Source organism: Balaenoptera ricei, chromosome 9 (assembly GCF_028023285.1).
Source record: "Balaenoptera ricei isolate mBalRic1 chromosome 9, mBalRic1.hap2, whole genome shotgun sequence".
Taxonomy (NCBI): Eukaryota; Metazoa; Chordata; class Mammalia; order Artiodactyla; family Balaenopteridae; genus Balaenoptera; species Balaenoptera ricei.
Window position 1 is genome coordinate 49382989 of NC_082647.1, and position 27777 is coordinate 49410765.

The following is a 27777-nucleotide window of genomic DNA, read 5'->3' on the forward strand; positions in this document are numbered from 1 at the left end:
ATTTTTACCTTTATTCCTAAGGTGTTTATATATACAAAAAGACCACCTATGTCCCACCAATCTCTAAAACATTTCCACCTTACAACATAAATATATACATTACATATCTCAGTCTTTATTTTCCAGATGAACTGTACTGTGGTAAATACTGAATATTAGATACGTTTAAAACAGGTACTAGATATCCATTTGCCAGTATATTACAAGAAATTATGCATCATCCACAAGGTTTGATTATACATATATTCTATAATTCTGATCGACTTAGGATTAGAGAGTCCAGAATATTGAAACTGGAAGAATCTTAGTAATCTTTAGTCTCTAAAGGAGTGTTTTCAAACTGTCAGTCACAACCCAGTAGTATGTGGTAACATTATATCAATTTAGTGGTTCATAACCACATTTATTTTTTATTTTACTTATTTTTTTTTTTATTAATTTTATTTTTATTTATTTTTGGCTGTGTTGGGTCTTCGTTTCTGTGCAAGGGCTTTCTCTAGTTGCAGCAAGCGGGGGCCACTCTTCATCGTGGTGTGCGGGCCTCTCACCATCGCGGCCCTCTCACCATCGCGGCCTCTCTTGTTGGGAGCACAGGCTCCAGATGCGCAGGCTCAGTAGTTGTGGCTCATGGGCCTAGTTGCTCCGCGGCATGTGGGATCTTCCCAGACCAGGGCTCGAACCCGTGTCCCCTGCATTGGCAGGCAGATTCTCAACCACTGCACCACCAGGGAAGCCCCCACATTTATTTTTTTAATTAGAAAGCATCAGAGGGCGTGAAGGCTAAGTACTGCTTCATGAAAATTTGTGTATCTGCATGCAACTTTGCTGGGTCAAATCACAGAATCATATTATTTTTATTTCTTTCTGTGTGTCATGGCCAAAAACATTTGAAAGACACTATTCATCTCTTTACAGATGAGAAGCTTGAGGAAACCATGATATAAGTGATTTCCCTGACCTAAGGCTCAGTTTTTTTCTCTCAGGATTGTTAGAAGCATTACATTAGATGATGAACATAAAAGCAGCACTTGGCAGAGGGTCTGACCCATGATGGGCACTCCATAAATGGTAGTTTTTGCAAGCACAGTATACTGCAGTGATTAAGAGCATAGGAAGTAAGGTCAGACTGCCAAAAAAGATCACTTACTAGCTAAATGACTTCAGACAAGTTATTTCTGTTCCCTCCTCTTTAAAATGGAGATAAAGGCTTCTATGTGTATTAAATGAGATACGGCACGTTAGCGGCACCTGGCACAGTGCCTAGCACATTAGTGTTCATTAAACGTTACCATTCATTAATACCCAAGGGGACACAACGTATTAGGGACAGTGATCTTGACTCTAAAATGTTCTGTCCCTCATTCCATATCCCCCAGTGCTTCTATCATCTCCTGAAAAAGACCCTATTTGAAGTTTTTCCCAAAAGATACACCTGGTACAAGTCACACCTTGCATTCTTTGTCCCTGTCCATATGGTGCTCTTGAAAGAAATATCAATACTATCTAGAGCTACATCTTTCTTGAAAAAAAATCTCCCTAAGTTAACAGGCTCTACCTGGACCAGGTGGTCAACAGACATGCTAAGTGTACCATTTATTTGTGATGGCTGACATGCAAAACTAATGTCAGAATTATAGATACCTGATTCAAGTGGCACTGGGAATAGCAGTAACAGATACAGTTCACTGTTCGTTTTGGAATAAATATTACCCTCATCTTACAAATTAAGAAACTAGTAAATGGCAGAGTCAGAATCTGAACCTGAAGTTCAAGCTCTTAACCACCAGGACACTACTCACTCTCCTCCTAGCAGGATATAAAATACTCTCATACTTTCTGAAATTCCACTTCCTTCCTTCCAACACTGAGTCAATGACTATACAATTCTTAAAAGAACTGCAGGTGACAAAAGACAGAAACAGTAAGGTAAAGGGGGAAAGCACTGTTTCTAGCTTTCTCTCATGAGAAGAAAAACAAAATGGGGGAAGTGAGATCTTTTACCATATAAGAAAAATATGCTGGGCTTCCCTGGTGGCGCAGTGGTTAAGAATCCGCCTGCCAATGCAGGGGGCACAGGTTCAATCCCTGGTCCAGGAAGATCCCACGTGCTGCGGAGCAACTAAGCCCACGCACCACAACTACTGAGCCTGTGCTCTAGAGCCCACGAGCCACAACTACTAAGCCTGCATGCCACAGCTACTGAAGCCCATGCGCCTAGAGCCCGTGCTCCGCAACAAGCCACCGTAATGAGAAGCCTGCGCGCCTCAACGAAGAGTATCCCCCGCTCACCACAACCAGAGAAAGCCCACGAGCAGCAACAAAAACCCAATGCAGCCAAAAATAAATAAATAAATAAATTTATTTTTTTAAAAAAAGAAAAATATGTTTAAGAAAAGAGATATGTTGAGTGGTTTGGTCCTTGCTGTGTTTTCTCTAACTGAATCACAGTAAGTCAGGCTGTTCCTTACTGGCTGACTATAATGGTAACTTATACTTTGCTTTCCTTTACTGCATAAATCTGGGCAACTCTTCTCAAGAGACTGGTTGACCATGCTCTAAAATGTCACAGGTAACCCATACTGAGCCATCCAAGGAATTGGGGCAAGATGCAACCGAATCTGAGTATAAAAATCAGCAATATAGAACTATGCTTCAAATTCCTTTTGAGGAAGGAAAAACTGAACAATAGTTCTTAGGTCACTCTGTGAGCAGCATGTCAGGCAAATATAAAAAATAAATGTAAAAGTCTCTCAATTTGGAAAGATAGAGAGTACAGATTCCTTTAGGATGGGTATGTCTAACATCTAAACTCCCACACAGTAGAGTGGACCCACAGTGGAAGAAACAGAATTTGGACATCTGGAAATTATGTGGGTGCTCATGGTAAGAATAGTAAACAAATTTTATTAGAAGAATCAAACCACAAAGTGTCCAAGGCACACACTTTTTCTCTGTATTTTCCTGGTTACCTGGCTAGAACTTGACTGGATTTCTGGACTGCAGATTTAGTAGCAAGTATAGCCATTAGTAGCCATTAGTAGCAAGTATAAAGAAAATTATTACATTTAGAGTTGGTAATAGCAATTTTAAAACATTGAAAAATGGCAGAGAGAACATGACAACACTTAGAACAATAGGACAGTCAGTTAAAAGTTACCTATCACTGTCAAAACATATTGCTTTTAGGAGCTACACTTGGATCCAGTTAAGAGGGCATATCTATGTTTAGGAAGGAACCAAAGCAACAGATATTTCACATAGTTTAGTTTGGGGAATTACAATAGTACTGGACATCATTCTTTTGCTATTAATGCAATTAGCAAAGTAAGAGGAAAAAAGGAAATTAAACAGTAGTGTCATAAAAAAAAACACACAAATGTGTTCCCTTTCTATAGAATTAATATTTTAGAAAAACATGTTGGTATTGATCATTAAGGAAATTCTGAGAGGAAATGTAAAGATCAGAAGGACAACAAGGTTACCAAGTAAAAATATAGGTGTTAATAAATTCTGGAGAAACCTCAAGAGAAAGACAGAAACATAAGGGGGGAGAGAACACACAAAGAGGGGGTAGAGAGAGAGAGAGACAGAGAGACAGAGAGAGAGACAGAGACAGAGCGAGAGAGAGAGAGATGGTTAAGAATCCGCCCGCCAACACAGGGGACATGGGGTCAATCCCTTGCCCGGGAAGATCCCACATGCCGTGGCCCGCGAGCTCCAACTACTGAGCCCACGTGCCTAGAGCCCACGCTCCGCAACAGGAGAAGCCACCGCAATGAGAAGCCCACGCACAGCAAAGAAGAATAGCCCCCGCTCAACGCAACTAGAGAAAGCCCGTGCACAGCAACAAAGACCCAACACAGCCAAAAATAAATAAGTAAAATTAAAAAAAAAAAGAGAGAGAGAGAGCAGGGGAGTGGTTTTGGGGGAGGGGTAAAGGGAAGATAGACACAGGACATGGAGCAGGAAAGGCACTTAAAGTAAATTTTCTGATTTTGTAAGGTAAATACAAAACCTACAAAATAGTACAAAATGAGCCTATGAATTTTTAAATTCTAGAAGAATATACACCACACTTTACAACAGATATTTCTGGGGAAGGTGAGGATAGGGTAAGGGTATTATATTTTCTTTCTTTCGTATATACTGAGTTTTCAAAAATCATTACAAGAGTAAAGATCCTTGGGACTTCCCTGACGGTCCAGTGGTTAAGAATCGTCTTCCAATGCAGGGGATGCAGGTTCAATCCCTAGTCAGGGAACTAAGATTCCACATGCTATGGGGCAACTAAGCCAGAGTGCCGCATCTATGGAGCCCGCTTGCTCTGAAGCCCGTGCACCACAACTAGAGAAGCCCACACGCCGCTACGAAAGATCACGCATGCCCCAACGAAGATCCCACATGCCGCAACTAAGACCCGAGGCAGCCTAATTAATTAATTAATTAATTTAAAAAAAAAAAAGAATAAAGGTCCTTCTTTTTTAAAAGGAAAAAAACTGCAAAAATGCCTAGATATACACAGGGAGGATGCAATGCTGCTTCTAAGATAGAAATATCACAAACAGTATAAATGTCCCAGCATGAGATAAAATGTTACTAAGAAAGCAGTTATGGGACTTCCCTGGTGGCACAGTGGTTAAGACTCTGTGCTCCCAATGCAGGGGGTCTGGGTTCGATTCCCGGTCCAGGAACTAGACCCCACACGCATGCCACAACTAAGAGTTCGCATGCCACAACTAAGGAGCCAGTGAGCCACAACTAAGAAGCCCTTGAACCGCAACTAAGGAGCACGCCTGCAGCAACTAAGACCCATTGCAACCAAATTAAAAAAAAAAAAAGCAGTTACAATCGTAAGTGAAAAATTCAGGACATAAAAAAGGTCATGTACTACTATTCCAACTACTTTCAAAATATAAGCATTAAAAAAAACTGAAAGGGGGCTTCCCTGGTGGTGCAGTGGTTGAGAGTCTGCCTGCCAATGCAGGGGACACGGGTTCGAGCCCTGGTCTGGGAAGATCCCACATGCCGCGGAGCGGCTGGGCCCGTGAGCCACGACTACTGAGCCTGCGCGTCTGGAGCCTGTGCCCCGCAACAAGAGAGGCCGCAACAGTGAGAGGCCCGCGCACCGCGATGAAGAGTGGCCCCCGTTCGCCACAACTAGAGAAAGCCCTCGCACAGAAACGAAGACCCAACACAGCCAAAAATAAATAAATTTAAAAAAAAAAAAAAAAAAAAAGACTGAAAGTATTCTTCCTTTAGTTTAAAAAAAAAAAAAAGACTGGAAGGAAACAGTGAAAACATCAACAATGCTAACCACTGTTATTAGATAGTGGGCAATGGGACTGCTGGTCATCTTAATTGTATCTTTTACATTTCCTGTTTTGTTCCAAGTATTATAAAATTATGATTATTTTTACAACAGGAGAATTTTTTTTTAAAACAGAAAATATGAAAGGACTGGAATGGAGACCAGGGCAGGAAGACAGAACAAGCAGAATGAAGAGAAATATGAAAAGGTAAGGAGAAACAAGGAAGAGGGAAACAAAAGCTTGAAACAAGATAGTCAAGCACAAAATCACTGCTCAGTTTCACTTTCCACACCAGGAAATTAAAGTTTTTTATCTGGTTGTCAATAATGATTCAGTGAGAACAGTACCATACTGGGAAGCTTGGTTTGCCTATGTGACCCTGGACACATGACATAATCACTTTGCACTCCCAACTTCCTCCACTAGAAAAGTATCTCTGAAACATGAGAACTGTTAAAACTCCTTTATAGTTAAAAAAAAAACCTCATGGACCTTTAGTTTAAGTTATTTTAATTATAAGGTAATTCAATTTGTACTAAGTATAAATATAAATGTAAATAAATTCTTAAAAATAAATATTTATATAACTAAGACCAAATCAAATTGATAAAACTCAAATGTAATGTGACATATAATATTTTATTGCAACTAATGTTGGGTTTAATAATAGATATGGCATCAGGTATAGTTCTCAATCTTTTCCTGTATTTTTTTACTTCAATTCTATCACTCATAAAATGCACATTGAACTTACTAGGAACTCTGTTATTAATTTTGGATAACCAGATCTCTCACTTAACCAAACTGCCAGAGAACAATTCTTGAATGCCAATTTACATGAGGTTCAAACCTCAGCTCCAAAGTTTAATTTGGAGTGAGCAAGACACTTCTCTCTAGACCTTAGTTTCCTCATCTGTAAAATGGCAACTATAATGCTCTCATGAAAGACCTGTGTAAAGTATAAAGTAATAAACATGCTACATGTTTTAGTTATAATTTAAACTAGTCAACACTAGAGAAGAGGGAGAAAAACTAAAAGGAAAAAATGAAAATCTCCATGATGAATGGATAAAGAAGATGTGGCACATATATACAATGGAATATTACTCAGCCATAAAAAGAAACGAAATTGAGTTATTTGTAGTGAAGTGGATGGACCTAGAGTCTGTCATACAGAGTGAAGTAAGTCAGAAAGAGAAAAACAAATACTGTATGCTAACACATATATATGGAATCTAAAAAAAAGTGGTTCTGATGAACCTAGGGGCAGGACAGGAATAAAGATGCAGACGTAGAGAATGGACTTGAGGACACGGGGAGGGGGAAGGGTAAGCTGGGATGAAGTGAGAGAGTAGCACTGACATATATATACTACCAAATGTAAAGTAGATAGCTAGTGGGAAGCAGCTGCATAGCACAGGGAGATCAGCTCGGTGCTTTGTGACCACCTAGAGGGGTGGGATAGGGAGGGTGGGAGGGAGGTACAAGAGGGAGGGGATATGGGGATATATGTATACATATAGCTGATTCACTTTGTTATACAGCAGAAATTAACACAACATTGTAAAGCAATTATACTCCAATAAAGATGTTAAAAAAAAAAAAAAAGAGGGGCTTCCCTGGTGGCGCAGTGGTTGAGAATCTGCCTGCCAATGCAGGGGACACAGGTTCGAGCCCTGGTCTGGGAAGATCCCACATGCCACAGAGCGACTAGGCCCGTGAGCCACAATTGCTGAGCCTGTGCTCCGCAACAAGAGAGGCCGCGACAGTGAGAGGCCCGCGCACTGTGATGAAGAGTGGCCCTCGCTTGCTGCAACTAGAGAAAGCCCTCGCATAGAAACGAAGACCCAACACAGCCATAAATAAATAAATAAATAAATAAATAAATAAATAATTTTTTAAAAAAGAAAAAAAAGAAAATCTCCAACACAGTCTACATCCCTTGCCTGGCTTCACTCATTCCCCTACCCAACCTGGACTTCATGGTCAATTAATCATTTCAATAATAATGCACCCAAAACCACCCTAGTATCCTTTGTCCTCCTGACTTCTCTTCCCAAATTCCCAGTCTGAATGATACCCACTTTTTGAATTCTTCACTCAATTCTAGGTGCTCAATCTCTCTAGACAAACTCACAAAATGGCTGCTCAGAAATCTCCTGGTTAACCTACTCCGATTCCCTGTGACATTCTTCCACAGTAGCAAGACCATATCTTCTCCATACTCAAGCCCTCCCCAACTCAGCACATGACCTTGCTCCTCATTACTGGGTATACTCAATAAATGAGTTCCAGTTCCAATTCATTAAATTAATAGCTGACAAACCCTACAGATACCTCTTACAGATTATTACCCACAACTGATTCCCTTCTCTAAGGCTTAATCTCACCTAGAAAATGAAGATGGTCTAAACATTCTCTCTGGGACTTCCCTGGTGGCGCAGTGGTTAAGAATCCACCTGCCAATGCAGGGGACACGGGTTCGAGGCCTGGTCCGGGAAGATCCCATACGCCACGGAACAACTAAGCCCGTGCACCACAACTACTGAGCCTGTGCTCTAGAGCCCACGAACCACAACTACTGAGCCCAAGTGCCACAACTACTGAAGCCCGTGCGCCTAGAGCCCGTGCTCCGCAACAAGAGAAGCCACCACAATGAGAAGCCCACGCACCGCAACAAAGAGTAGCCCCCGCTCGCCGCAACTGCAGAAAGCCTGCGCGCAGGAATGAAGACCCAACGCAGCCAAAAATAAATAATAAATTTATAAAAAATAAATAAACAAACATCCTCTCTGCCTCCATTCTTTTCTAATTCCAATTTATCTTATTCAGCACTAGAAGATTAAAGTTCACCTCTAAACTCTATTACTCTCTGCTTAAAAATTATTCCTCAGCTAAATACTAAAGCAATCTACGTGATCCAAACTAACGTTTCCCATTCATCTTCTAAAACTGGTACCTGTCCCAGGAAAATTAAATTCCTTAACACTCTCAAGCACACAACACACTTTCCCTTCATTCCTTCCCGTTAAAATTACTACCTGGGCACTGTCTCCCTGCCTACCTTGTCAATATCATATCTATCAAAATCATTCTGGACAGCAATCAATTTGCAGTACACGTCAAGTGTTTAAAAACATTCAATGCCATAAACATGGCAATTCCACTTCCAAGAACTTATCCTATGAAATACAATGACAAACAAAATAAAAACAGATACAGAGATCTGTATTAAGCATTGTTTAGTGATAAACATTTGGAAACATTTCCATGAATTCCACAACGCATCAATAGCATGTGTGTATACTTTATTACACACAAAGTATGTGTATAATTATTAATTATAGATATATGCCAATATGTTAACAATGCTTATTCTAGGTAAGCATTAAAATAGTATTAAAACATGATTTATTTTCTTCCTTGAGTCTTCCTGTATATTTCAAAATTTTTAGTACATGCTTAAACTTCCCACTAAGTTTTAAGTATTATCCAGGCAAAAAAGATGGAAAGGGTATTCTATACAAACTTATTTATCATGTATGTATTTATGTAAGTATTATTGCTAAGAGAAAAGTTACGGTCCTTGGAGTACACAAGAGATAATAGTTTAACGTTATCAAAGCCAAAAAATAAGCAGGCAATGACAAAAAAGGAAGCTATAAATCAAGTCGTATAAAGGAGCCCTATTTGGCACACTAAGTTATTTGGTCTTGCCATTATCCCATAGAGGATGAAGAACCACTTAAACAAGAGGAAGATATGTTCAGATTTTCATTTTCTATTATAGTTTATATAGAGCAGTTTGAAGAACAAATAGAAGAATGAAAGCAGGGAAAACAGGTGACCTATTGCAATCATCTTAGAAATCAATAAGGAGGGCATGAACTAGGGCTGTGATATTAAAAATGCATTAGTAGGTAGGCAGGAAAATAGACAGAATTGGTGTTTGGCTGGATTTGAAGAGAAATTCATAAGCTTTTGTCTTAAATAGGCCATTAACTAAAAATAGGGAGGAAAAAAAACCTAAGACATAAATAAGTAGTCTGAAAGAAAACCATGAAGATTCATCTTTTGAAATACAATTTATCACACATCAGCCTCCATACCTACACATGCAGACTTCCCACTGCCCATATGGAAAAGTTTGCAAATTGTTTACCCTAACACTGAAGGTCCTCCATGGAAAGACTGACGCTTAACTTCATCTCCCTCCACCTCCCTAGATTACGTTTATGTTCTAGTTAAACTAATTCATTCTCATAAACATTCTCACCCCTGTGCCTTTGCTTATGCCATTTTCCTGCCAGGAATGCCCTTCCCTTCCCTCAATCTCCTTACCCTGCTCTATTCTTCCTCTCTGACTCATTCTTGCAGAAAATGCCAATTCTTAGTATATTTAACTTGTTATTCATCTCTTACATAAAATTTAAACTGATACTGATTTCATAAAAAGCTTACAATGAAGCTTTTGGAATCCATACTGGAATCCATATTGGAATCTGACAGGCCTAAAAAAAATTACATAAATAAAGAGTAAATGACTCATCTATCCAGCAACACCAAGGGATAAGGGATTCAAAAAGGAACTGAAATATCATTAAATGCCAAAACTTTATTTTGTCCAATTTAGTTTTTCTGCCCTCCTCACTCTACTAGGCCAGACTTTCACTTCTAAATGCTCTCAATGTGCCTAATTTTAGCGGCTACTCTTATTTCTTTCTACTTTGCTATTTAACTTATACAGACCACACAATCAAAATTTCAAGACCTAATGGCCTTGATTTTAATAAATCACATCTAAAATAAAATAAATTGATTCTTAGGGAGAATCTAAAGTAACCAAGGAGAAAAGTAAGTTTTACTGTTTAGACATTTATGACACTATTTTGACTATTCAAAGGACATTCTTATGTTTTGGTTCTCCATTACATTCTCAGGAATTGAAATTGCCGAAAAACTTCCACCACTGTAATGATCATTCAATGTAATTTTCAAGCATATATTACACAAAATGATTGGCAAAATATTAGAACTGTGACTCTTGCCATCAAAGAATTTACTATTTAGTCATGTAAAACAGAATACTCTTATAAAAGCATAAGACAATATAAGGAATATTTAAACAATGCAGGACAATAGAAGAGATAATAACATAGTTGTAGAGCTATACAAAATTAATTACAAATGACAAGATAGTAAATGATATAGTAACCCAAAGGAAAAGATCATTTTTTTAAGGTAAGGAATGGAGAAAATGGAAGAAGAAAAAAAAAAGATTTGAAAAAATTTCTGTAAGAACTTAAGTGAAGTTGAACCTTTTAATCATAGAGAGGAAAGTGTGCTGAACTGAAAGTCATAACATTTGTTGTACACTACCCTGCACTATTAAATATTTCATGTTTACACAATGTTTCACATTTGATGTTTACAAAAATGACCCTTAAAGTAGAGTTAAGACAAGACTAGTATAAACTACTTGTCAACCTCTTAAGAAGAAAATAAAGAGTACCTACATGGAAGAAATATGGAGAAAGTCCTCTTACCTTGAATATACCAACCCAATCTTTTGGATGGGGATGGATATATGGAGTTAAGGTATAATGACATTCTAGGTGTGCATTAGGAAGATAGCTCTTGGCCACATTTTGAAAGATGACATGGGCAAAGTTGGAAGTCTGCAGTGGAACTTCTTGAAAGGATGTCATTGTGAATCTGAAACAAGTAAATCATACAAATTTAATGATACCAACTAAGAAAAAACTCATACCTTCAGAAAATACATAACACTTAATGCAAATTACATGAATATTTTCATACCATAATTATTGAAAAGACATACTTTTATATTATATTTATATTATATTGTAAATATAATATATTTAATATTGGAACTCCTTCTTAAAAATGTGATGAAAGGGAATGCTGGTGGTCCCGTGGCTAAGACTCCACGCTCCCAATGCAAGGGGCCTGGGTTTGATCCCTGGTCAGGGAACTAGATCCCACATGCCACAACTAAGAGTTCACATGCCACAACTAAGACCTGGAACAGCCAAATAAATAAATAAATTTTTAAACTAAACTTTCATTGGGTTATTTGTATGGAAACATGTTAATATAAATGTTTCAGACATTACATGAAATTTCTAAAAATCTTATATTTGTATTTGTATGGAAATATGTATGGAAATATGTTAATATAAATGTTTCAGACATTACATGAAATTTCTAAAAATCATATTTGTATTTGTATGGAAATATGTATGGAAATATGTTAATATAAATGTTTCAGACATTACATGAAATTTCTAAAAATCTTATATTTGTACTTGTATGGAAATATGTATGGAAATATGTCAATATAAATGTTTCAGACATTACATGAAATTTCTAAAAATCTTATATGTTATGGTATAATGTTATAAGTAATAATCCTAGTTATTACTTTAAAATGTATATCTCAGAAATAACTAATTTTCTTGTCAACTGCATTATTATGAACTGTCATCAAATCTTTAACCGTGGTCATTTTTAAGTCTTTTGTCATTTACAGACAGTTCTGGGTGTACTCTGATGATTTTGCAGATATGTTCCTATAAAAGGGTTTCATCTTCAAGAAATACATGGAAAAGACTCTGACAAGTACAGGTTTCTGGTAACAGACTGTACTGCTGAACTGAATGAATAAGCATTTTCAGAACTCTAATGAAAAACTGATGAACTCATAAAAGTGCTAACAAAAGATCAAGATGAAAAAAAAAATTAATTACATGGGACTGAGTGAACTGATGAGGATGAGTATAATTTTTGTGACTTTCTGTCTGAATTAAAAAAAAAAAAAAAAAAAATTCCACAAGGACTCAGAGGCAAAGAATATACAAATCAATTTTCACTGCAAAGTAAAGGAGCTGTTACAGTGGAGGATTACTGGACTGAGTGTCAATACTGTGACATAGTATGAGTGTGTTTCATGTTTGGTAATTGCAATCATTGTTGCTTTTGTTGTGGTCATCCATGTACAATGCTTGGTGTCAGTCGATTTATCTCTTGTAAAAATAAAATACAGTGTGTGTGTGTGAAAAAAAAAAAAAAAAAAGAAAAAAAAAATGTGATTAAATATAAAAACACAAACTGAGAAGTAATTAACTTACAATATGGCTCAGAAAGTTACATGAGTTTAAAAAAATTATTTATTTATTTATTTATGGCTGCGTTGGGTCTTCTGTTGCTGCGCACGGGCTTCTCTAGTTGCGTTGAGTGGGGGCTACTCTTCGCTGTGGTGAGCGGGCTTCTCATTGCGGTGGCTTCTCTTGTTGCGGAGCACAGGCTCTAGGCGTGCAGGCTTCAGTAGTTGTGGCATGCGGGCTCAGCAGTTGTGGCTCGCGGGCTCCAGAGCGCAGGCTCAGTAGTTGTGGTGCACGGGCTTAGTTGCTCCGCGGCATGTGAGATCTGCCTGGACCAGGGCTCGAACCCGTGTCCCATGCGTTGGCAGGCGAATTCTTAACCACTGCACAACCAGGGAAGTCCCGAGTTAAAAAATTTTTAAAACCAAAATCAAAAACAAACTCTCAACTCTCCTGCAAAGCCTAGCCCTCTGCTTCTTTTGCAACTGAAAGCAAATGAGCCAGCGGTGTTTCTATGTTGAACCCTTGAACTTCATCATTTTCCTCCCTAATCTGATCCATCCCATCCCTCCCCTAGGCTCCTGTAACTGATGCTAACCTCTCTGTGCCTGCATTCTTGACCCACATTCATGATCCCCTGGACCAGCTTCTTCTCAACCCTGGCTCGATATCAGAATCATTAGGGGTCTTAAAAAAGAAAAAGAAAAGACAATGACTTTCCGGAAATGGGACCTGGGCGCACACATGCATGTGTGTGTATATACACGCATTTTTTTTTTAAGCCTCCCCAAGTAATCTCAACCCTGTATACAGCCAGGATAGAGAACTACTACTTAGACTTTGACCCAACCCAACAATTTAAGTCTCCATTAGCAACTCTCACAGATTCCCAGACCTAGGCTGTCTTCTTGGGCTTCTGGTTCATACTTGTTCAAATCTCTCAAATGATGTAAAATCTCAGTTGGTCTACTTGAAATAGTTCAGAACCTATTTGTTCCTCTCTACCTATACCAATTCTACCCTTTCATTCTCCCTTGACTTCCAGTATTATTGTACCGTTTCCATACATTCACTGATTAAAAATAAATGTATGTATTTTTAAATGTATAGTGTAAATGAAACACATACTGTTGAGAATCTATTACAGATTCAGTGAATGCTCACTGGTTTAGTGAACACCAAGCACCAGCTAGCAGATGAATGGTGAAAGTGGCCTATAAAAATCTGCAAGACCCAAATGTTTTCCATATCTTGTGCTCTACTTTTGAGAAAAAGGATACAACTGAGGATTTACTCAAAAAATCTATCTCTATACAGTATGTCACAGACTCAGTACAGTCATTGATCCTACAGTACCACATCAGAAACAATGATAGTGACACTATGGCACTTACTTCTGAGTCATCAAAACAGGAATCTCTGTAACAATGGGAAAAACTGGGACAAGAATTTGCTAACCAAATTATTCTAACTTACTTCACAAATCTATGAATTTTCTACAGGACAAGCACAGAAGTAACACTACTCACTTTTTTTTTTTTTTTTTTGCCACGCTGCATGGCTTATGGGATCTTAGTTCCCCAACCAGGGACTGAACCTGGGCCACAGCACTGAAAGCGCCGAGTCCTAACCACTGGACCACCAGGGAATTCCCAAAACTACTCACATTTTAACAATTACTAAGAAGTCTTTATTGCTAGGAAAATCTAAGACAATGTGCTTTTACAAATGTTTCTTTCACTGAACTGTTTGAAATACTAAGGCAAATTTTTAAAGTTCTGAAATAAACACTTTTAAAAATGTCTACTTTTCCTCTTATGCATTCTCTGCTTCTGTTATGGTCAAAATACTGCTTTGTACTTACAGTATTACACAATATACTGGACAATATACTGGACATCAAAGAGACGGTCAATCATCAACCTGGAAGCCACTGTGGTAGAATTCCAGGCTGGATGTCTGTCAGCCTCTCCCCACCTGAGGTTTGCCAGGATTCCAAGGGTAAAGAGAATGCATTCAGTAATAAACCGCCTGTACCTCCGCACTAACAAAAAGGCTTTATTACCAGCGACCCTACTTCACAGAAGGACTTAACAGTCAATACTCTCCAGCTGGAAACGCAAAGCCTTCAGGAACGTGAAAAGGTAGCACAAACACTAGAAACTGCCTAAAATAAGTGAAGAGTTCTACTACTTTGTTTCTTTGAATAGTCTGAGCAAATATGGGCTCAAGGGAATGTCATGATGTTAATGAAGTCACTAATGATAATCTCAAGTCAGTGGCTTCCTTAAAAAAACAAAAAAAAACAAAAAAAAAAACCTCGATTCTGGTTTTGAAAAAAATGTTCACTATTGGTTATAAAATACCCAAGAGACAGACTTATAGTTAACTGAACCAAACTCTTTTAGATACAACTACCAAAACTGAGGCAAGTGAATCAGTAATGTTTTTCTATGAAGAGAGTGAATATGTAAGTTTCTCTGAGGTAGATATTCAGTAAGGAGAAAACAAGGCTAGCTTAGGATGAGTTTCCCATGTTTTTAATTAAAAGCCATTTAAAAATGAAACTTTTTTCATAAAACTTGTTTCCTAAAGTAAACTACATCAACAAAGTAGTAATTATTTGTTATAAAACAAGGTAGTGGAGTTTAAACTTTTGTTTAACCTCAATTACAACAGTGTTTAAAAATCGATAATCCAACCTTAGACTTTTACTTCACTGAAAAGTTTTTAAGGTATAAAATAGCTTGAAGGTGTACACATATGTATTTATATATGTACATGTGTATATATGCTTATAAATGCATCAAAAGGACTCAAAAAGCACACATCATACAATCTTTACTCATGAGGGCTATGTGTGAAAAGAGAACTTAAGAGGACCTTAACTTTTAACTCAACTGACTGAATTTTTACCAGTATATTTAATGTATTATTTTCATTATTTTAAATAAACACATTAACATGAAATTTCATTTTTAAACCCTCTCCCCAAAATTCAGGTTTTTAATATAAAACCCTAACATCAGACTTTAAATATATTCATGATGCTTATAAATCTTTATAGCATGATAATCTATAATTATCCCATTAATAACCTTCATTAATCTCTCACCAACACTCCAACCTTTTTAAACATTTCAATGCGACTGTAACTATAGAAATATTTTACAAAAGTCATTCCATTCTCATTATTACTTTTAATTAATTTTCCAATATAGCTTCTAGTCATAAAAAAGTTAACATGGATAAATGTAATCTGAATGTAATTACAACATGAATCAACCTATTTTAAACAGTAAAATATCTAATTCCCATACAGTTCCTGTTTCACTCTTCACACAGATAAGAAATGGAGTGAAAAGATGGGCAAGCTTATAAAAATGTTGAAATTAGCTGAGAATGCTAATGTATCAAGATGATTCACAGGCAGATTTATACACTACACACATGCTCACAGGCACACACAAAGACCCGCACACACACAGACCCACACACCACCCAGTGGAGAAGTAATATACAAAGTCACTGCATCACCTTGTGGTAATGCTTGGGAAGTGTAGCTTCACTAACATCCTGAGTAAAACAAACTGCCTCAGTTGGAGAGAGGAAATATAGCTCCTACCACTAAAGGAAGTGGAAGCAGCTTTACCATATCAAATTTTGTTTCCCAGTCTCTAAAGTAAAGTACACCTCTAGAAACATGCATACATTAAGATGCAAGCAAAGAATAAGTAAAAGTTTTCTAGTTAAGAAAACAGACAAAAAAACCCAAAATAAATGAATGAAACCAAACCTGGACACACGAAGAACAAGAGTAGTGGCAGGGCGGGGGGGATATAAGTAAAGGGTACCAACTCTTTGATGGAGGATGGAAACTAAAATTTTGGTGGTAAATATGCTGTAGTGTATACAGAAGTAGAAATATAATGTTATACACATGAAACTAATATATTATAAACCAATGTTACAGCAATTAAAAATATTAATAAATAAAAAACAAAAATACATGAGAACAGTAAAAAAAAAAAAAAAAGACCAGACAGATTTGGCTGGGAAACAAAGTCTGAAATATATATACATGCTGCCTGCAGTGCCCTCTCCCATGTTTCCTACTTTATTCCCCAAAGTTCTAACATCTCTAGAGTTCCTTTTATGTGTTATGCTGTATACTTTGGTCTACAATCCAATTTTGTTATTTTTGAGGATTCATCAATACCTAAGGAAAAAATAACTAATATGCAGTGGTCACTAAGTAGCTAGAATAAATTTGGGGGGTGAAGGGGGAGGATTTCAATGTTATCTTTACTTCTTCCTCTTGGAATTTTTTCAAGCCCAAACCAGATCTGGCTTTTGTGGTAGTATTTTTCCAGTGGCTCCTGATACACATTTTATTTAACTAGCCCAAAACGTGTAAGCCTTAATCAAATAAAGTAGGAAACTGACCATATTAAGAATTTCTGTGCATTAAATGTCCAGAATCAAATTAAGCTTTTAAATTTAGATAAATATTGTATATAATTTGCCAATTCTAACACTTAGAATTCAAAAAGAAATAAAGTAATTTTGTTCTATGTGATAATATTATCATGGTGACTGTATTTTTTTCAAAGTCCTTACCAGTTAAAGACGGACGGTAAACTAATTATAGGTGAAATATCCTGTTGCCCAGGATTTGCTTTAAAAACTCCAGGGGAAAAAATAAATGTGCTGACAGTGTAATAAACCAAGATTAGCAAAATAGTGGTTCCTTTAACTGTTTGTTCTCCTTCTGGGTATTTTGAAAATTTCCATAATAAAATTTAGTAAAACCAAAGTAGACAAAAATTAGTAATAAAAACTCATATATGACCTTCTGCAACAGAAACACATTACACATAGTGGTTGACAAACCTAGTGAAAGTTTTTTAAAATATTCAGTTAAAACTATATGAACTTTTAAATTAATCTCCGAACTTCAGTCCTGGAGGACACTGAACATCTGAAGGGAAAAAATACGTCTGATATTCTAATAGCTTCCAATTATTTATACTTCAGCTCAAACAAAGACTATCAGCTGGTTTACAGACCAGAAAAATATTATCAGCAATCTTTCCGGGAGGCAGAAGCAAATCCACCAATCTGTCAATTTGCACTCTTACAGTCCTCCCAATCTCCAGAATGCTTTACAGCTGAGTACCACTAACTCTGCCCAGGTGTCACTCACACCACTTTAATTTTTAGATTGTTTTAAAAGTTGGTTTCTAAAAAGCTATGATCTTGGCTTTCTATTATATTAGAGGGGAGGGTATCTTTACCTTCTTGTAAGAGGTTATTTGGGGCAAAATAAACTTTAAAAGGCTAGAAGTGGATATAGCCAAAATTTTACTTAGTAACATACAAATTCCAAAAGAATGCAATCCAATAAACTTCACATGTGAGGCAATTCCCCCAAAGCAGTAAAAAAAAGGAGCATAGTTACGATCCTTCATAAATATTTAACATCATTAAAAAGGTTGAAATTTTAATTCCAAAATACCTGTTATTTTGTTAAGGAAAAGATATTTACTGGTTAATTCTACACAAATGTCTGCAGCCATAATGGTAAACAGGGGTGTGCAATTTAACAATGTGATGACTAGAAAACGTAATCAAGTAAACCTTCAAGAAATCAAGTTTATCCTTGATAAGAACGAAAGGAAGGCCTGGCCTCAGCCCCTTTTCCATACCCAAATAGCACTCTGAGGGTAATCAGCCCATTTTTTTAGATTAACATGTTACTCAAATGATCTCTTTAAACACTTCGGGAATTGAGCTCCAAAACTATAATTAGTAATTGTTGCATGCAGCTTGTAGAAATTCTACGATTAGCGGAATGCAGAGTTGAAAACAAGATTTATTTTCTCATCCCTGACACAATAGCAATTCATAACTACCTCGTGAAACCTAAAAATATATGTAGAGACGCAAGAGGGAAGAGATATGGGGACATATGTATACGTATAACTGATTCACTTTGTTATAAAGCAGAAACTAACACCATTGTAAAGCCATTATACTCCAATAAAGATGTTAAAAAAATAAAAAATCAAAATCAAAAAAATATATATATGTAGAAAGTCAAATGTCACGGCGTTCTCAAACTAAATTATTACCAATAAGGTAATATATGTTTATCAGTAGACACATATGCACACTAATCTCTTAACAAAGATTCCCCGAAACGACGAGCGCCTGTCGGGACTTGTCCACAACCTGCGGACCTCCGGGGGTGCTGGGAGGGAGAGTTGTGAAATCAAGAAAAATTGCCTAAGCAAAGACAAACGTGACTCTCCTCGGAATATTTAAGATCCCTTCGAGCACTAGGCGTAAGGCCATTTATAAACAGACAAGAAAGCGTTCACTAATTCTGCAGCCCAGGTGAAGTCGGAAAGCCGGCCCAAACCGCTAACTCCGCCCACGGCTCGCAGTCAGTCTCCGCCTCCTAATCCACTGGCGACTCAAACCAAAACACTTGGGCTTCACTCCGCACGGGCAAACCCGAGCGTCCGATCCCGACACGACCTAGATGTTTTCCCAAGCTTACCTGCCCCGGCAGCACACACGCTGCCCTCCGAACACTCACCCTAGAGTGGAGCCTCGGGCAAGGCACTTTCTTCTCCGGGGGTCCCCCGCGTCACTCGCCCCCCCGCCCCCGCCAAAGGGCCCACGTCCCACACGGCTCCCCCAAATAGCGAAAGCCTATCCAGGGCCTCCCCGCCGTGTGGGGCGGCCACCCATCGCTTTTTCCAACTCCATTGCTAACCGAAGTTGCCCACACCACCGTCACAATCGCAGTTTGGAAAGGTTTGTCCTCGGGAAGGAAAGCATCGTCATTCGGCAGCACCGTCACCACGGAGACCGTTCCCGAGACCTACCAGGCCCCTGGACGCTAGAGCAGAGGGACGTATCACGAGCCCCCAAAGAGCTCCAGCGGGCGTCCGCCCCGCGCAAGGCGCTTACCGAGTGAGGAACTCCCGAGCAGAGGGGAATGTTAGAGAGGCTTCCGAGCCTGAGCCGCCATCAGCCGCCGAGCCTCTTCCGCCAACACAGTCTCCCTCTACCGACCTGCTACACCTCCCCACAAGGCCAAAAGCCGGCGTTATGTCACTTCCGTCCACGGCCCGGCCCCTTCCGCCGCCGCCGCCGCCGCCGCCGCCGAGCTGCGTCAGTCTGGGCCAATCACTGAAACGCCAAGTTGGTCGTACGGTCCTTTAACCACCCTAGCTCCTGACGCCCTGCCATTGGACCCGAACAGATCCGAACCGGCCTTTTCCCTCGGCTCGGCTATTCCTCCTCTTTCTTCCTCTTCGCCGTTTTCGCTCAGAGACCTTGTGGCAACCAAACAGGGTCCGTTTGGATAATGCATTTTTGACTTTTTAATCATTACTTTGAGCGAAAGTTAAGTAACTTACCAGTTAAGTGGCAAGGGTAGCCCTGGGGTGTATGCATTAGTACCATGTCATTGCCTGGATCTTTAAAAATCTAAGCGAATCCATTTATTTTGTGGATCGGAAAGTAGAGAACCATAGAAGCAAAGGAGGATCACGCGGCTGGGGCGGCGACCGCTCACTCCTGGGCTCTTTCCCAAGTCCTGGTCCAGTCCGGTGCTTACTTAACTACGAGGTTTTGTTCTCTGTAAAACCTCGGTGTCTCCTAGGAGATTTTCAGTTCTAATGCTCTATGATTCTATTTCCGCTTGCTCCAGCACTGACCTCGTTCTATGAGTTGTTAACTGCTTTTGTTATCTGTTATTTTGTGTGCATGAATTTAGCCCTGTATTCTCTGTTCAATGATACTTTCTAAAGTCACTTTTTTATACATCTTACCCTCCTAGAGTAGGCATTCAGTTTAAATTCTAACTCCTCGGAAGCAACTGTGTTCTGTTCTAATTCACTATGTTCCTGTGTTGCCGTAAAGCCCTGATAAAATTTGCAACATCACCAGTGAAGGAAGGATAATAAATTAGATCAAGTTAAACGTTGAAGCATCTTCTAAATTCAGAACATACAAAATCCTCTTCAATATAATTTAGTTCCACATATTTTAACATTACAATGCCTTTGATAATATAGGTTCTTAATAACTGCTGACTGATTTGTTCCCTATATATTGAAATCTTTGAACTTGGTATTGTTCTGTATATCATATTTGATCACAGATTTCAGAAGACTCTTTACAGATCATTTAGTACCAATCTCAATATTTTACCGATGAAGAAAATGGTGTGATAATATCAGTAATCACTGGTGTTACTGGTAGCAACCTTCTAGTAGTAGTCTGTCTCTTAGGAAAAGTAAATACAGGGCTTTCCTGATGGTGCAGTGGTTAAAAATCTGCTTGCCTATGCAGGAGCTACGGGTTTAAGCCCTGGTCTGGGTAAGCAACAAAGACCCAATGCAGCCAAAAATTAATTAATTATTTTTTTTAAAAGAAATGTAAACACAGCAGTGAACTTTATAAGCACAGTTTTTCAGAAGTGTCACTCTTTGTATTTTTTAATCACATGACTAATTTGCATGTAATAAATTTCTAATTACCACCAATTTTCAGTTTATGAAATCAGAAGAACAGTATGCTTAATAAAAGCCATAGTTTGAAAATATTTTTTGTGCAGGTATTTTTATTTTGTTATTTTTAGTAATTTCTTGAATTTTTAGACCTTATTTTCCCCATGAAGGTATTAGTTCAGGAACTTTAACTTGCTTTAATCCCTTTAATAATGATCCCATGAATTTTAGACAGTGTTTCTCCCAGCAAGGTAAATATATATCCCTTAAGTATTTAATTGAATTTTTTAAATTAGCCCATTATATGTACAACAGTGTACTAGGAGTATAAGGGATATGGATCCACAATTCCTTATATGAAAGATCTGGGCCAGATAGGATTTCAGAATTCAGAATTTTTCAGATTTTAGAGAAGTGTACTTATGTTACATAATATCCCACAAGTCTGGGGCAGCACTCCATAATCAAGTTAATATTTTTTTCAGGACAAGTTATGAATATGACACCACTAATTAGGATAAATAGAGCGTATAATCTTCAGCTCAGAGCAGGTTTTTCAGATCAGGTTTTGCCACTTTGCCCTTATGGGTTCAGATCAAGTTTTATTGACAACTGAGTTCAGGTCAGGATGAGTTTTGCCACCAAATGTTAAGAAAACATTTGATTTTCAAAGTTTTTTGGATTATGAAATAGTGAATGAGGGATTGTAGACCTGATCAAAGAACTATTGGAAAGAAACTCCCTCAGCATCCCGTGATATTTCTGGAGCAATCACAATTTCAAGCAGTTTTGAAGCAGTTGTCCTAACCTAGCACAAACCACCTCACCTATGTTTTGACTGGGAAAATATCTAAAAGACACCCTCTATTAGAAGAACTTATGACAGCAAAGGGAGGAAAATAAATCCATGAAAAATGTGGGTGGCAAAAGTATAAAATATAGTATAAAAATAAAGTACAGGGCTTCCCTGGTGGCGCGGTGGTTGAGAATCTGCCTGCCAATGCAGGGGACACGGGTTCGAGCCCTGGTCTGGGAAGATCCCACATGCCGCGGAGCAACTGGGCCCATGAGCCACAACTACTGAGCCTGCGCGTCTGGAGCCTGTGCTCCGCAACAAGAGAGGCCGCGACAGTGAGAGGCCCGCGCACCGCGATGAAGAATGGCCCCCACTTGCCGCAACTAGAGAAAGCCCTCACACAGAAACGAAGACCCAACACAGCCATAAATAAATAAATAAATAAAATTTAAAATAAATAAATAAATAAAGTATAAAATAAGATATTCAGAGATGGGAGAACTCACTATAGGCTTGTGTGAACAATACACTTCTCTTGGTGGAGGTAGGCCTAGACCGTTAAGTAGGGTTTTGATGAAGACATGGAAGAAGACTTCAAGTCAGGATATAAGAGCTTGGGCAAAGGAGTCATGTAGGGAGAGGATTGTTAACAAACAATAATAATTCCCATCTGTGGAGTACACAGTGCTTTCCAGTCACTGTGTAGATACTTAAGGTTGTCTCCACTCCTCACAGCAAAACCCTGTAAGGTTTTATCCTCGTTTTGCAGGGGAATGTGGGTTCAGAAAAGTTAAATAACTTGCCCATAATCCCAAAAAGGGCAAACCAGACTTGAACTCAAATTTATCACTCCCAAAGTTCCTGCATTTTCCACCAAGCCATGCTGCTTCTTGATAAGTGCTTTTTGGTCATTTACTATGTGCTCTGGGTTATACTAGGTTTATACTAGGTACTCTGGGGAAAACAAAGAATAAACCACAGTTTCTTCCCTAAAGCTGCTTTAAATCTAGTTGAGATATTACAAGATGGGACAGTGAAGTGTTAGATTTTGTAGGAAATGGACTCTGAGAAGTAAAGTGAAAAGAAGGATTGATACAGAATTATTATTATTATTATTTGCTAAAGAAACTGGACTCTAAGCTTTGAAAGAGTAACAGGATCTGAAAAGGTATAGAAAGGGCTTATGTAGAGAGAATAATTAAAAGGGCACAAATGGGACAATTAGGTGATACAACATGGGCTGAAAATCAGAAAAAAATAAGTTCACATAGGCATGTTATAGAAGTATCATTACAGGTTTTGAAAGCATATAAAATGAGTTGTCCTCATCTTTTGAAACAGTGGCTTTCTTTAGAGTTTGTATTAAGGGTTCCTATTGCTAGAAATGATTCTTTCCTTAAAAAATAATAGATATGTAAACATTTGTTTAAAAAAGAGTGCTTTTAAAGACAAGATTTGAATAATGGTATGTTCTGGATAAACAGAGAAAGAGAAGATTCAGAACACTCTAAAGTAGGGTGGTTTATTTCCTCTTACCCTATGTTAGAAGATAGTTGATGTACTCTTTGCTCCTTATAGCTTGCCTACCATTACTCTCCCAAATGTTTGAATAAAACTTTGTTCCTTTGAGTTGCATGCCAACCAGTTAAACCCCCTTTTCCCTTCTTGTTGCTGTCATCTGTTGATCTCCAGGTCACTCTTCCTCATTCACTGAAGACTATTACCAAGTACATAGTCTTCCTCTCCATTCCAAGCCCCTCAGAGTCTACTTGGATGAGATTAAAATTAAAAGGCTAACATCCTGGCCTTTTAATTTCTTGAATCCCTCATCTCCAATAATCTCCTCCACTCTAGTCCATATATTTCCATGTTCATACCTTGGACCTTAGCATCACCCATAATTGTTTCACCTTCAAAATCAAGTATCCTGCTCTGGTGACAACCTCTTGTTCCTCTAACTTGCTTATACAAATATGGCCACTGTAACTATTTTTCAAACTCATCAGGATCTCTAATCCATTAAGCTTTCCCTTTTAATACTTCCTTCATTATCCAACTCAGAGTCTATGGACTATCATTTTATTAACATTATTTCGAATACCCCAAACTCCCTTGATTTTTCATCTTGCAGATTAAGTACAATTTCCCATAACAAACACGTCTACAGACTCTGGTCATCATATGCTTTATCACTAAAGGTTTTGTCTGGGAATACTAAGCAAAAACTTTGAAGTTAAAATCGAGTGTTTGGGGAAGTTTTCTGCACTATTGAAGCTGAATCTGGCCTCTGTACCCCGACACCGAATTGAATCTCAGAGACAGAGGTTTGGGTGAAGTAGAAAAGAATAGCTTTATTGCTTTGCCAAGCAAAGGGGGCCACAGCTGGCTAATGCCCTCAAAACTGTGTCCCACCTTGGAGAGGGTAGTGAGAAGTTTTATAGTAATGGTTCAAAGAGGGCATGATCAGTTTGTGGACATTCTCCTGATTGGTTGGTGGTGAGCTAAGTGGGAGTCAGCGTCATCAACCTTCTGATTCCAACTGGTCTGGGGTCTACATGCTTGTGGGCAGCACACCATCGTTAACCGTTAACTTCTCCCACCTGGTGGGGTTTTCCCGTCTCTGCAAAACAGCTCAAAGATGTTGTGTGTATCCCTTGATGAGGAACCAGGACCTTGTCCCAAGGTTGCACTATTGTTCCTCTTGACTGTTTCTCCCTTGTCTCGCATCCCCTCCCTCCCTCCCCTGATGAACAACTGCCTGAATCTGCGCGTTAGAACTCTGGGAAAGTCATGGAGGCTGAATGAAGCCTATTCCCTGTAATCAAAGAAATGGGGGACACAGAAAGACTTTTGTGCCCAGGAGCCCCACAGGGGCTATCACTATCAAAGAGAGAAACTATATAATTTATGATATTAAGAAACAGAGCCTGCAGTGGTTTATACTTTAGGAAGACCTTTGTCCCACCTGGTTCCTAACAGTATTCTTTGTTCCTTGTGAAATGAGGTCACTGGTATGTAAATATTCTCTAACCTTTCTTCCTTATCTTATTGAGAAGAGGAATAGCCAGCACAGTACTTTGAATTCTTAAAGTACTTATGTCAACAAGGTCCATTCCTCTGCGTTTCTTATCACATACCTTTATTTGTTGAGTCACTTGAATAACAATGATACTTAAAATTAATAAAAGTTATTTTAAGAAAATGTTACTAAAATAATCTTCTAAAGTTATAATTTTAATAAGCTTTGAATCAAAGTTTTAGGCTGAAATGTGTTTTTATTTCCATAGATCATGTCCCCTCCCAACTTCTCAGGAAGTCTACATTATCTCTCTTATAGTCAAGCCTTCTATCTCCACTGGATCTTTCCCATTGTCTTTTCCACATGCTCAAGGCTCTATCATTTATTTTGTTTTGAATTCCCCAGCTTCATGTTGCCCTCCAGCTACTACTGCCTTTTTGTCTTCATCTTCACAACCAAACTTCTCACTAAAAAGAATTGTTTATATTTCACTCCATCATTTCCCACCCTTCCCCTACCCCACTTATTCTGGATGCTGCCCCCATCACACCAAAAGTAGTTGCATTAATATCATAATGTGCATATTGTGCTCTAGACAGGCAAATCCATCTTAATATTCATGCACATCCCACCAATGCTAACCTGGTATCTGGTCACATCCCATGATTTGGCTACATCTCAAGAGATCCATGAAAAGGAATTTGAATTTTGCCCGTGATTGGAGAGTTCAGCTGTTTACCTGATTGATACCCAGCCTGCTTCATACGACATTAAAACATTTTTGAGAGGCCTAGAAATTCAGGGGGGGGGGATGGAATTTGGAGATTATTGTTGTGTAAATTATCAATGCATTGCCTCTCAGTTCTAAATTCACCCTTTTTACCTGCTCTGTGAACATGCACTAAGTCCTTTCAATATTTTTCCATTGCCAGCTGGAATGATTTAAGTTTTGTCAGTAGGAAGTGCTAGAGGGACATGAGGAAAGGATTCTGGGACTTCCCTGGCAGTCCAGTGGTTAAGACTCCGTGCTCCCAATGCAGGGGGCACGGGTTCAATCCCTGGTCAGGGAACTAAGATCCCACATGCCGCGTGGCACAGCCAAAAAAAGAAGAAAAGAGGAGAGGATTCTGCTTCCTCATTCCTATGTACCCACTCAACAGACTCTTGCAGAGCATACGACCTCAGTGTCCTGCTTCTGCAGCCCACTCAGCTTTCCCAGTGCCCAGCTCCTGCGGTGCAGGGGTTTTTTTCTGTTGCTGATTCCTGCAGTGCATGGAAGCTGGCAGCAGCCAGTACCCAGCGTTCCCCTCTGGGTAATTTAGTGGTGGAGTGCCTGCAGTGAAATACTTCTTCATGAACAACTTTCCCCAGACCCTAGAGGGCAGATTTCTGACAAGTTCGGAAAGCCAGATTTCCAGGAAGATGCAGAATGCAGATTTTCAGCAAGTTCCACGTATGTGTCCAGAAGGTAAATTTCAAGGTAAATTTCTGGCAAGTTCCAGAGGGTTTCACCACCTCAGCAACACAGGGACTTCTCTGTAAGACTGTCTGTGGGACTTCCTCATTCAGTGACCCATAGCCATGCCCTCTCCAAGGTCTGGATTTCAGCCCTGAAGGTGCTCTTATTGGGCATGTATCTCAGTCATGGGGGTAGTGTCTGCTCCTTATATCTGCTATTCTTAGTCTTTACAGTTCTTTTCACTCCTTACTAGCTTAGTTACTCCAATCCCCTGTTATAGATAATAATTCTTTACAATAAACTTTCTCTATTCAAATCACTGTGTGGGAGGCATCCCTGGTGACGCAGTGGTTAAGAATCCGCCTGCCAATGCAGGGGACGCAGGTTCAGGCCCTGGTCCGGGAAGATCCCACATGCCCCGGAGCAAGTAAGCCCGTGTGCCACAACTACTGAGCCTGCACTCTAGAGCCCACGAGCCACAACTACTGAGCTCACGTGCCACAACTGCTGAAGCCAGCACGCCTAGAGCCTGTGCTCTGCAACAAGGGAAGCCACCGCAATGAGAAGCTCATGCACCACGGCGAAGACCCAACACAGCCAAAAATTAATTAATTAATTAATTAATTATACAAAAAAACACAAATCACTGTGTGGTTTCTCTCTACTGATTGGACCCAGACTAATGCAACCATTATAACCTTTCCTTTAGTTTCATCAGCCTAGATTATTTTTCCCTCTCCTTAAGTAATTCCTTGGTGAGTTAATTTAGTTCTGACCAGCTAGGGCTATTGCCATGTATCTCTTTGTTATACCGCAATTTTCGACTGCTACTTGATGTTAATTATGATGCACAGGGGTTAGAATTTCTTCTGTAACATATCAGGTTGTAGAATTCAATGAATGATGATTTTTTAAAAAATTTATTTTATCTATTTATTTTTGACTGTGTTGGGTCTTTGTTGCTGCGTGAGGGCTTTCTCTAGTTGTGGCGAATGGAGGCTACTCTTCGTTGCGGTGCACAGGTTTCTTATTGCAGTGGCTTCTCTTGTTGCAGAGCACGGGCTCTAGGTGCACGGGCTTCAGTAGTTGCAGCACGCAGGCTCAGTAGTTGTGGCTCGCGGGCTTAGTTGCTCTGCAGCAGGCATGTGGGATCTTCCCAGACCAGGGCTCGAACCCGTGTCCCCTACATTGGCAGGCGGATTCTTAACCACTGCACCACCAGAGAAGTCCAATGAATGATGATGTATTGCTATTTAGCATTGGGTTTCCTAGATAAAAGAAATGACTTTATTCCCAGAAGAGATCATGGCCATGCTGATCCTGCCATGAGGACAAAAGGAAAAAATGAAATTATTACAAAGTACTGAATGTTGAGCATCTTTAGAAAGTTATTTATAATATATTTTATTAGTAAATTGTGAAAATTTACTTTTGTGATTGGTTTGTGTGATATAACAAGTTCTAAGAAGCTGATAGTAGACAAAATTCCCCTTCCTAAATCCTTCCTTTTTAATACTTTCCCCTCCCTTTCAGGTACCCTTC

The 27777-nt window shown here is 38.9% G+C and overlaps 1 protein-coding gene across 2 annotated transcripts in view; it reads right to left on the minus strand.

The window, feature by feature from the left end:
- TAX1BP1 (Tax1 binding protein 1) overlaps positions 1-19542 on the minus strand; it is an 87182-nt gene extending 67640 nt beyond the window's left edge. For both annotated transcript variants that reach the window (XM_059933713.1, XM_059933712.1), the window contains exons 1-2: positions 19415-19542; positions 10856-11024 (exon numbers count right to left, since the gene is read on the minus strand). In XM_059933713.1, the coding sequence (XP_059789696.1) occupies positions 10856-11017 (162 nt within the window). In that variant the 5' untranslated portion in view covers positions 11018-11024; positions 19415-19542. The remainder of the gene's footprint in view (positions 1-10855; positions 11025-19414) is intronic.
- Positions 19543-27777: the final 8235 nt, after the last annotated feature.